This window comes from Dermochelys coriacea, chromosome 3 (genome assembly GCF_009764565.3).
Source record: "Dermochelys coriacea isolate rDerCor1 chromosome 3, rDerCor1.pri.v4, whole genome shotgun sequence".
Taxonomy (NCBI): Eukaryota; Metazoa; Chordata; order Testudines; family Dermochelyidae; genus Dermochelys; species Dermochelys coriacea.
The window spans coordinates 29,521,715-29,533,775 of record NC_050070.1 but is presented as its reverse complement, the minus strand read 5'-3'; the positions used below and the strand labels follow the sequence as shown (position 1 = coordinate 29,533,775).

The 12,061-nt window shown below is 42.2% G+C and overlaps 1 protein-coding gene across 2 annotated transcripts in view; it reads right to left on the bottom strand.

Annotated features, from left to right (window-relative positions):
- Positions 1-504: 504 nt before the first annotated feature.
- Positions 505-12,061, bottom strand: part of ROCK2 (Rho associated coiled-coil containing protein kinase 2) — a 160,427-nt gene continuing 148,870 nt past the window's right edge. Inside the window, exon 33 of one of the 2 annotated variants that reach the window (XM_038395923.2) lies at positions 505-2,544. In XM_038395923.2, coding sequence (XP_038251851.1) covers positions 2,541-2,544 — 4 coding nt within the window. In that variant the 3' untranslated portion in view covers positions 505-2,540. Of the gene's footprint in view, positions 2,545-3,669; positions 4,605-12,061 lie in introns of those variants that run through there. The other variant, XM_038395924.2, reaches the window with a different exon arrangement.

The following is a 12,061-nucleotide window of genomic DNA, read 5'->3' as shown; positions in this document are numbered from 1 at the left end:
ATTCTCTCTTTGTACGGTGGATATTTCACAATGATTTTTAAGGTTAAACTTGGTTATAAAAATGCTACCTATCAGAGGCCATATTATCCCCTCCCATATGAAAAGCCACATGAAGGAACTTCTTATGGAGGAAATCCCCAGGATGATTTCTTTGTGGAGATTCCCTGTAACATGATGCTTAGAGTGAGGTGTTTCTTCCACAGAAAAGTCACCCCAAATTTGGCAGATCCCTAGGGATCCTCAGGAGGTTAGGGCTTTCCATGTGGAGACACTGCAGTGGCTTTGGCTCCAAGCAGCTCCTGGTCCTTGCTTACCATGTTGTCATTGGATCTGTGCTGCCAGGGACCTCCTTCTGGCCTTAGTTAGATTTCTTTACACCTTCCCCTTAAATGACAGATTTCATTTTCACACAATCATGACAATTGCTGCCTTTTATATATAAATATTTCAATCAATTACCAGTTTTGTCAAAATCAGGAACTATTTTACCTTACTCAGATAGCTTATTTTTATATATATATATATTCTCCAATTCAGAATAGGATAGAACTTCCCACAATGTAACAAAATATTTTATATAAAATATGTATGCTTTCAGTGAATGGAAACAGTTTTATTGAATATATTTTTTAAATTTTGTTTTGTCTGCAAATATGTATTACCTAAAATCTGCTTCATTTCAGTAAATCACAACAAGCAGGGAAAGGATACACAGCTTTTACTGTGCATTGGGCCAATACTTGAACATTTTAGTTTTAAGTTGAAGAATGCACAAACATTTTAGGCTGAGAATGCATAACTATAAAACTGAGCGCAGACTGGGTAAGTTACACTGTATTAGCGGTAATAAAATGTAACTATATTCATTTTCAATACTCCTGTGGTCCTAAGTCCACTCTTCATGATAGTGTTATACAAGTCATGGTCCTATCCTTTAAACATCTCAACACTGTTCCCAAAGAAAAGATCAAGTGAAATGTCTTCCTTCCTTGAAACGTTAGATCATATTTTTAATTATCACACTACCAAACAATATATATATATATATATATATATATATATAAAAAAAGAGACCAAGTAAGAGGCTACATTTTTTTTTTTTTTTTTTACTGTCGATATGTTTAACATAGCATCCTGTAGTTGTATAAAACATGCATTTTGGGGGATAATTATGAACACAGCATGAACGAGCCCACATAAATTATATTTTTGTACAAGTCCAAGTTAAAAAAAAAAAATCAGATTAAGTGCCTCTGAGGCCCTTTATTCCCAGCTATAAGTTCTCAAAACACACTACTGAAATATTTTTCTACGCCTACAGCTATGTGCTAGAGAACTGGATTCAAAAATTTAAAATACATCTACGGTCTGTTTTAGTTTTCTTCAAAGTTTGTGACAGTCCTTTGATATTGAACTGTGAAAATGTAAAAATAGTCAGACTTTTTTTCCAGAAATAAAAACACATCTAGGAGAATACACAAAAAAGGCAAAATGAAGTTTCATAGCACTTAATAAGGATAATATAAAGTCAATGACTAATATTGAGGTTTGTAAAAAGGACTGGATGAAAAGTTACATGTACACATGAAAGTTATATTAGTTTCAATACTATCAGTTATTGTTTCTGTAACAAAACTCCCCCCAACCCCAAAACCAATCAATATACATTCAAAATAGGCTGACACTGATATAATTGTGTGTAAAAATAGTGCACTATTTTTTCTGCCACAAAGCAAATTTGTATCCTAAGAGCTGGTAAACATTCTTTTATCCTTAAATACAGAGAATGGGCATAGACCTTGCAAAAATTAAATTAAGGCATTCAGATAGGTAAAATAGGACTGCCCATTATGAAATAACTGAAATGAGTATGTACTTCAAACGTCTCATTATATTAGCTGCTCAACGACAAGCAGCTTTTGATAAACATGTATGAATGATATTAACTTCAACATTATGGCTTTACACAAGTGCATAGTTGCAACTGCAGTAAGTAATGGTATCTGATTAATATGCATAAAAAAATAAAGTGGAAAGTTTTTTAAAACCCTCTTGCAGTATTACAGTACAATATATATACACAGTATAATGGTCACTTCTTAAAGATGCAGTCTATATCACTGTGGTGGATCTTTCCCGCCTACTTTTCTGGCAAACATGCTGGTGGCATCTCTCTATCAAAGTTGAAAGATGGAGTTCTTCAGTTTTAATTTTCACTCTTCTCAATTCTTTTGTGAAATGTAGTGTGTGTGTCTTGCCAAGATAAACTTTTTTGGAACAAGACTCTAAAAGGTTAGCTAAAGTATCTTTATACTATTACCAACAGTCCTCATTTGATCAGTTACCCCAAGGAATTATAAAAAAGCCCTCAGAGATTAGTAATTTATATTGCAGCAAAAAATTGTAAACCTCCGATATATATAGCACAGTCTCTCAGGAAAATATATATTTTTAATAAATTTTGGAATATCGTGTTTCAGTCTTGTTTTAATGGGAAGAAAATTATCACCTTGAATAGTGACTGCATTCACAGAAGGCAGTTAGCTGAAAAAGAAGAAAGGTTTGATCAGTAAATGCAATGTACATCCCTCTGCTGAAAAGAGAAATTTGCTCCAATTTTTTATTATAAATATGCACTTCTGCACTCTTGCAACAAATGCTACTTATTTGCATTAAATAGCATTATGTTATTTAAAAACACTGTACCCTATGCACCACAATTTCAAACTTATGCTGAGATTAAAACAATTATATTTTATTGATACTACTAACTCAGTTCATTGGGCATTCTCCTGAGGGAATTCTGTGCCAAAAAATACAAGTTCTGTGCAAAATATTTTAAAATTCTGCACATAGTATTTGTCAATAAATAATCATGGATGCTCCAGCATGGCAGTGGAGAGCACAGGCCACTGGCTGCATTGAGGGGGGAGGTTGCCCAGCAGCTCCCCTCCCCCACCAGAACACATTTGGCGGTGAGGCTGCACCTGACCGTAACACAGTACAAGAGCCGGACCTGCTCCAGAAACACCTTGGAGCCCTGCCCCACCACACCAGGCACACTAGGTGTGGGCAGGCAGGCTCAGACCAGCAGGATCCAAGTGTGGAGGGGCTTTGTGTGTGGGGGGGGGATCCAAATGTGGGGTTGAGAGGATTCTGTGTGGGGCAATCTAGGTGAGGGTGGCTCAATGGTGGGGTCCAGGTACAATCTGAATACACGGGGGCTCTTTGGGTAGAGGGATTCCAAGTGCAGGGACAATGGGACTCTGCAGGAGGGGTCCAAGTGAAGGTAGATGGGGCTCAGCAGGGGGAGTCTGGTGCTCGTTGGGAGGGGTCTGGGTGTAGCGAGCTCATTGGGGGGTCTGTGTGTTGAGGGAGTGGAGCTTGGTGGGATGGATGCCTCATAGGGATGGTCCAAGTGCATACAGGGTGGGGCTCATTAGGGTGGTCAGGTGCATAGGGGGTGGGGCTCATTGGGGTAGGGTTTCAAGCATGTAGGGCTCAGCAGGGAGTGGTCTGGGTTCAGGGGTGGAGATCTGGATCCACAGAGGTGGGACTTGGTGGAGGAGTCCGTGTGTGTGTGTGTGTGTGTGTGTGTGTGTGTGTGTGTGTGTGTGTGTGTGTGAGAGAGAGAGAGAGAGAGAGAGAGGATGCGAGGTTCAGAAGGGGGTCTGGGTATGGGAGGGAAGTCCAGATGCATGGGGGCTGGGTGGACAGGAGAGCAGCTCCATATAGAGTGACCCCTCCCTCCATGGTTGAGGAGCAATGGGGGCAGGAAGAAGGGCAGAGGGATGTGCGGAGCCGGGGGAGATTTGCAAACTAATTAGATCATTTTCAGTTAAACTAGTTTTACTTAATTATAAATAGAACTGCTTTATATTCACAATAGCATTCAAGGAATTCAGCTCACTGCATTACCAATTCAATTTTACTTGGAATTTTTTCAAGTGCATTGTTAAAACCCAAAAAGCACAACACTACAGAGAAAAGCCAAGTCATAAATCTGTATTTCATAGCAATATTAGAAAATGAACAATGCAAAGCTCGTTTCAAGTCTGCTAGCCATAGACAAGTCACTTTACACTTTAAAAAGGCATTTTTACTGCAAACTGACATATCTTCAGTGTGTCAAAGATTAAAATGTGACAATTTTATTTTTACATCTCAAAAATGGTTTGTTTATAAAGGTTAGCAGTACTACTGCCATAAGTATATTCTCTGACAGTAGCAGTTATCTCCTTTTCCACTCAACTGGGGCAGATAGACATGAATTCTGAACAGAAAACTATAATTAAAATCACGTATGTAAAAGGCAAATACTCATTTTTAGTTAAAGTGACTTCTCTGAAAATTGATCTTTTTCAAACTGAATGAAATTTCATTTTGAATGCATAATATTAAAAATGAGATCTCTCATACTTTTTCTGCTTTGAAAAACAAAACCCAACTAGCATGCTCTATTCAAAAGAGAAACAATGCATTCCTCACTACTTTGATTTACCCTTTTACATCTTCAGAAATCAAAAACATCGTCATCACCATCAATATCATCATCAAGATCATCAAATGACCAATCCCAGTCTTTAAATGCCAAATCAAGCAATCTGCAATAGGAGGTTTTGATGTTTAAAATGGACTTCTCTTTATTAAAATATTCCAAAGTCTAATGTTATTAAAATTATCACTATCTATTAAAATACTTCCTTGTGTACACAGTCTTCTGATTTAACATTTCATGACATGTGGCATAACAAAAAGCAGGTTATAACTGAGGATTAATCTTTACATAAGAGTTTTCATTTCTCTATACAAAGTCCATGGCCATGCTAAATGCATATTTTTATATATATATATAATTTGTTTTAATAAACTAGATGAATTTAGTGCGCATGTAGATCAATATATTTATACACTGGAAATTTGACACATAAATCACTAAATGTAATGTAAATTCCATTTAATTAATTCATATGACTCTTTCAGACTAAAGTCAGGAATCCTATTTTTGTAACATTTCATAAAGTTGTTTAAAAAAAAAATTCTAAAGCTTCATAAGGGCTAACTGCCGTCTTGCCTTGATGTTGCAGTTCTTCTTGACTGAGCTGCAATTTTATGCTCATCTGCTAAACCTTCCATGAAACAATATGTGAGCCATGAATAATTGTTTCAGCTCATCTAAAGAGCTAATATTTTATGCAAGTCAAAATTAATACATACTAAAGCATCTGAATACTCTTAAGGGGTTGGTCGGTTTAGATTTGCAAACAAATTAAACGTAGATTTTACCATCCAGCATTTAGGACTTCATCAAAAGCCCAATAAAGTCAATAGGGTCTTTCCATTGACTTCAATGGATTTTGCATCAGGCCTTTAAACATGACAAAGCGAGGATGGAGGAAAAATACTGACCTAAATAAAGTGCGTAAATGAACCTCCTCTGGCATAGTGTTTAAAATAAAGTATGTATTTATTATAATTAGTTTACATGTATTAAATATGATGGGCTTTGAGTTTTGTTTTTAAATTTCTTTAACTTTCAAAAAATGATGAATCACTGAAGTTTTATTTTTTATTCTATGAGCTGTAAGTGTTGTCATTCCTCATATAGTGGTAGCAGATATTAGATATCAAAAGAAGTTGTCATTCGTGTGGGGAAGTGAAAGTTAATCTTCCTTGCCACGATTTAGTGCCGCAATGAAACTGACAATCAGAAAACAATACATAGTGTATGTGGAAACTGGTTTGCCTTCTTTTTAATAATTTAAAAGAACAACTGCAAAAAACTTAAAGAAACGATCAGGACATTCAAGTCTTTTGAGGGAAAATCCTCATTATTAATGAAGTATAGAAAAGAAAAATAAACATTCCATATTGTAAACCCTTGCAGTAAGAACCTTTAGAGAAACACAAGTCAAACACAAACTGGCCATAGCATTCACACTAATTCAAAAAAAAACAAACAAACAAACTATTTGATGAACACACACCAAAAAAAAAATCTTAATTGAATTGATTTGACAAAGAAGCTCGCAATAGTAAGATGGATGTGATGACCTCACAGGCCTTTTCCATCTATAACTCCTATGATTTTACAACATAATTCAATATTAAATTCATTAACAAAAAGCCATAATCTGGACAGGTTTCAGAGTAGTAGCTGTGTTAGTCTGTATCAGCAAAAACAATGAGGAGTCCTTGTGGCACCTTAGAGACTAAATTTATTTGGACATAAGCTTTCATGGGCTAGAACCTAGTGCAGTTGAAGGAATAAAATGTGTAAAAGCAAAAAGATACGCAGAATACATTTTTTGTTGTTACTCTGACATACTTCAGATTTCCCACAGTATATTTAATTACAATATCCTGGGCAAATTCATCCCAGTGCAGCTCTGCTGAAGTCAGAGTTGCACCAGGGATTAATTTGAGCAATTATGCAGTTATCTTAGGTGAAAATAGTACCAGACTTTAATTTTTTAAAAATCCCATCCATATTAGGATACAGAAACAGAGTAGATGGGTTATGAAGGAGAAAGATTTAAAACAAGCAATAAATACAATAACAACAAGCAATATATAAAATCCAAAAATGACAAATACGTTAACATATTTATACGAATTTGTTCTTTTTTTCAAAAACTAGATTACCAAATGTGATTAACTGATAGATAGATGTAAATATATAACTTTCAAAATATTGTCATTTACAGATTTTAAGTGAGTTCTCATGGTTAGTATGGTCAGCATGCTCACAGGATGAGAAACAGGTCCCTATTACTTACTGTTGCTATGGCAAAATATACAGTATAGAAAAAAAAAATCAGTGAAGAATGATTCGAAGGAGAGGGCCAGAGCTTAAAAAAAAAAAAATTAGTAATAAAATGTAGAAGTAAATGTTACTACATGTACTATGTTACATGAACATTTTGTTAAAAAAAAATCATGAGGATAAAAGTAGACTGTTACATACAAGGTGAAAATCTTAACTGAAAATTGCTGTTGACAAGTCAGAGTCTATGGTTTGCTTCTTCAGAGGTCAGTAATACAGTAATAAAAAACGGTTACCTACCTTTTGTAACTGTTGTTCTTCGAGATGTGTTGCTCATGTCAATTCCAAGAACGTGTGTGTGTGCTGCATGCATGATCATTGGAAGGTTTTCTCCTAGTGGTACCCGTCGGGTTGGCTGTGGAACCCCCTGGAGTGGCACCCTTATACTGGTATGAATACAGGTCCCTGCTGACCCTTCAGTTCCTTCTTGCTGGATACTCAAACAAAGGAGAGGCGAGTGGGTCTTGGAATGAGTATGAGCAACACATCTCGAAGAACAGTTACGAAAGGTAGGTAACCTTTTTTTCTTCTTAAAGTGACTGCTCATGTCAATTCCAAGTAGGTGACGCTCAAGCAGTACCCTGGAGGAGGGGTCGGAGTTCATCGAGCTGCTGACTGTAGCATGGCTCTACCAAATACAGCATCATCTCTAGCCAGCTGAGTGATGGTGCAGTGCGACGTAAAGGTGTGAATAGACGTCCCCATCTCTGCCCTGCAGATGTCCTGAATGGGGACTTGTACCAGGAATGCTGCAGATGAAGCCTGTGCTCTTGTGGAGTGCGCTGTCAATACTGGGGCCAGAAACTTTGCTAGGTCATAGCACGTTCTGATGCCAGCCGTGATAGAAGAGATTCTCTGAGACGAAATAGGGAGACTCTTCATTCTTTTGGCAATAGTGATGAAGAGCTGCGTTGACTTCCTATATGGCTTTGTTCGCTCGATGTAAAAGGCTAATGCCCGTCTAACATCCAGGGAATGGAGCATGCATTCCCTGTCATTGGTGTGTGGCTTAGGATAGAACACCGGCACGTGAAATTGTGAAACTGCCTTTGGGAGAAAAGCTGGGTGCGGCCGCAATTGTACCTTGTCCTTATAAAACATGGTATAAGGGGGCTCGGACATCAAAGCCTGGAGCTCAGACTGGCTGATGTGATAGTCACTAGGAACACCACTTTCCAATACAGATAGAGCAGGGAGCACGTTGCTAGGGGCTCAAAGAGAGGGCCCATGAGCCTTGAGAGCACCAGATTAAAACCCCATGGAGGGATCGGTTGTTTTATTTGGGGGTACAGTCTGTCCAGCCCTTGAGGAAATGACCCACCAGAGGGTTAGGAAACACAGTGTCCCATTGAGCTGGGATGGAAAGCCGAAATTGCCGCCACATGCACCTTTACTGATGAAAATGCCAGCCACTGTTGCTTCAGGTGAAGCAAGTAGTCCAGGATAAAGGGAATCAAGGACTGCAATAGAGTATCACCTTTCTGGAGGGACCAAATGAAAAATCTCTTACCCTTTGCCAGATAAGTGGCCTGAGTGGAAGTCTTCCTGTTGCTGAGGAGACCCTCCCTAACTGAGTCTAGGCAGGAAGTTCTAGCGGAGTCAGCCATGGAGTTTCCATCCTGTGCGATGGAGAGACTCTAGGCTGGGGTGCTGGAATGGCAGTGGTCCTGTGTGATCAAGTCTGAAACCAAGGGCAAAGTCATGGGCGTATCCACTGACAGGTCCAGCAGCATGGTGAACCAGTGCTGATGTGGACATGTTGGTAGGAGGCCTCCAACTGTATTGAGTGCACAGCTTGAGGGCTTCCTGGCACAGGGGAGAAGAGCAAGCACCACCTTGTCTGTTTATATAAAACACTGCTGTGGTATTGTCTTTCAGTATGGATACACATCTGCCCTGTAGCTGGGTTTGAAACATTGAGCAAGAGAGGCGAACCGTCCGCAGCTCCCTGATATTGATATGCAGCGGAAGTTCCGCCGGAGAGACCAGAGGCCTTGTGTCCTGAATTTGTCCAGGTGTGCCCCCCCATCCCCCCGCCATCTCTGGCTGGAGACAGCGACGGCATTCCAACATATACTGCTTGTAAGTTGAGTCGCCATCGGAGAGATTCGAGAATCCTAGGAGTAAGAGAGTGACCAGTCTATGTGGTCTCGGTTTGGCCTGTAAACTCTGGCTAGCCACACCTGAAGAGGACGTAGCCGCAACCTGGCACACTGTACCACATACGTGCAGGCAGCCATATGCCCGAGCAACTTCAGACAAGTTTGCGCCGTCATAGTGGGGAAATCTCTTGAGATCCTCTATGATGGCGTGCATGGCAAGGAAACAAGCTCCTGGGAGAAAACCCCTGGCCTAAGTCGAGTCCAAGAGGGCTCCGATGAACTTTATCCTCTGTGTAGAGATTATAGTAGAATTTTTCACGTTTAGAAAGAGACTGAGCCTGAGGAATTCACGTGCACCAGAGTCACATGGTCCTCCACTTGGGCCCAAGATCAACCCTTGATCAGCCAGTTGTCCAGGTACAAGAAAACTTGCACTTGTCGCTTTTGCAGGAAGGCCACCACAACTGTCATGCATTTGACGAACACCCGAGGAGCCGACGAGAGGCCAAATGGGAGGACTGTGAACTGATAGTGGGTGTCGTTGACCACAAATAAAATGAAACGTCTGTGGGACAGGATTATGGATACATAGAAGTACGCATCCTTCAAATAAAGAATGGCTTACCAGTCCCCTGAATCCAGAAAGGGAATGATGGAAGCCAAGAAGACCATGCGAAACTTCAGCTTCTTCATGAATCTGTTACGGTTTCACAAGTCAAGAATAGGCTGGAGCCCACCCTTGGCCTTGGGGATTAGGAAGTAATGGGAATAGAATCCCCTGCCCCTGAACTCCATAGGAACCTCTTTTACCGCCCCGAGTCGTAGGAGCATTTGCACCCCCTGCACTAGAAGTTGCTTGCAAGAAGGGTCCCTGAAGAGGGACAGAAAAGGTGGGGGAGAGGATATATAATTGGAGAGAATATACCAATTCTACCATGCTCAAGACCCAGACATCTGATATTATTTGGGCTCAAGCATGGTAGAAATGGGATAGATGGTTCACAAAAGGAGGGGAAAGATCCGGGATTGGACTGGTGTGATGTCCCTGGGCGCACCTTCAAAAGTTTTTCTTAGGAGCTGGCAACTGTCTCACCAAGCCATGGCCCTGGGTAGAGGATGACTGCGGAGGCCTTCTAGTATTCCTACCCTGTCTCCTGTTATAGTCTTGTCTCGGCTGAGAGGGGTAGAAGCAAGGCAGTGGCTGAGGCTTAAAATGCTTTCTTTGCAGGAATGGCATATGAAGCCCCAAGGACTTTATGGTCACTCTAGAGTGCTTGAAACTATGGAGCCTAGAATCCGTCTGCTCAGCGAAGAGACTTGTACCATCGAAGGGCAGGTCCTGGAGAGTCTGTTGGACCTCCATGGAGAGGCCCAAGACTTGAGCCACAAGCTGCACCGCATGACAATGGCCGTGGACATTGTACGGGTGGCCGAGTCTGCTGAGTCTAATGCAGCCTGCAAGGAAGTCCTTGCAATGTTCTTGCCTTCCTCCAGGGCCGCCCCGAAGTCAGAGCAGGAGTCAGAGGGAAGTAGCTCCTTAAAGTTGGACAGGGAGTTCCAAGAGTTAAAACTATAGTGCCTAAGAACTGCCTGCTGATTCGAAGCTGGAACCCCCAGTGGAATAGACCTTATGGTCAAAGAAGTCCAGCTTCAGTGCCTCTTTAGACTTTGGATTGAGGCCCTGGTGACCCTGCCTTTCTTTGGCATTGGCTGCATCCACGACTAACATGTCCGGCTGAGGGTGGGTGAAAAGGTATTAGTATCCTTTAGAGGGTACAAAGTACTTCCTTTCCACCCCTTTAGCAGTGGGGAAAAATGGAAGCAGGAGTGTGCCAGAGGGTCTTGGTAGTATTGTGGAGGGTCTTGATCAATGGCAAGGCCATGCTGGAAGGACCTTCTAGTGTCAGAATGTCTACCATAGGGTCCATTTCTTCTGACACCTCCTCCGCTTGCAGGCCCAGATTTTGGGCTACTTTTCTCAGCAGCTCCTGATGGGCTCTATTGTCCAAAGCCGGTAAGGAGGCAAATGAGCCCGGTACTGCCTCGCCCGGGGAGGAAGATGAAGTCCTCCTGACCTTCCAACTCACAGAGGTTCTCCCTTGCAGGAGCTTCCTGTTCAGTGGTGGATGTGAATTTGGAGCCGGGTCTTGTCCTGGGCTTGGAACCCCTTGGAGGTTCCCTCACCATGGAGGCAGGTGGAGGTCCCCGTCTGTCTGAAGTGACTAAAAGGGACCTGAGGCTTGGCCTCTGGGCTCTATGATATGCCCATGTGGTTCAAAACAGCCACTGAGCAGGTGCCTGCCACTGTGGTGGCCAGGGCATCATTGGAAGTTGCTGCATCTCGTTATGCCTGGAGAGACGAGACCAGTGCCAGCTGCGTCTGGAAACACCCGATTCCAGCTCTGACTCTGATCTTGGGCTCCACGGTGGTGCCGTGTGGGAAGGTGCTGATGATTGGTGCCAAGGCGAGGACGACCGGTGCCGTAGCATGTCCGGTTTGTCCTTGGATAGTCCAGCCACCCTGCGTCATGCTGGAGCTGCTGGTGCTGTCAGCTCTGCCAGCTCCGGGGAGTGCTGGATTGCCATCTCTTTGAGGTTCCTAGCAGTCTCAGAAGTGTCAGGAATGGACGGCATGTCCAACTCCCCAATTTGGCTCTCCCGTCCCAGGGAGTCCAACAGGACTGGACTCAACAGTTCCCCCTGGGTGGCCGGAATTAACAGTACCAGCTGTCCCTGAGCAGGAGCTGAGTGTCCTGATGTGGGATGCACTCCCTGTGCACCCTTGCGTTCCACTGCTCGGACTGTCGGTGAGCGCCCCTTTTCAGCTCTTCTCCATTTCTTATGTGGCACTTGGGACTGAGATCGGTGCCACGAAATCAAAAAACTTGTCTTCAGTGCCAGGGAGTGTCAGTGCTGCGGATCTCTGGACCCTGAGTTCTTCGCCGGAACCACAGCCTCCCTTACTGAGGCCGATGCGTGCTGTACTGAAGTGCTGGGCTTGGATCCTGATGCGGTCTGAGCCAGCTGGGGACAGAGATCTGACTCCATAAGGAGAAGCTTAAGTCTAAAGTCTCTCTCCTTCTTAGTCCTTGGGCAGAAGCTCCTGCAGATCTTGCACGTGTCGGTCTGGTGG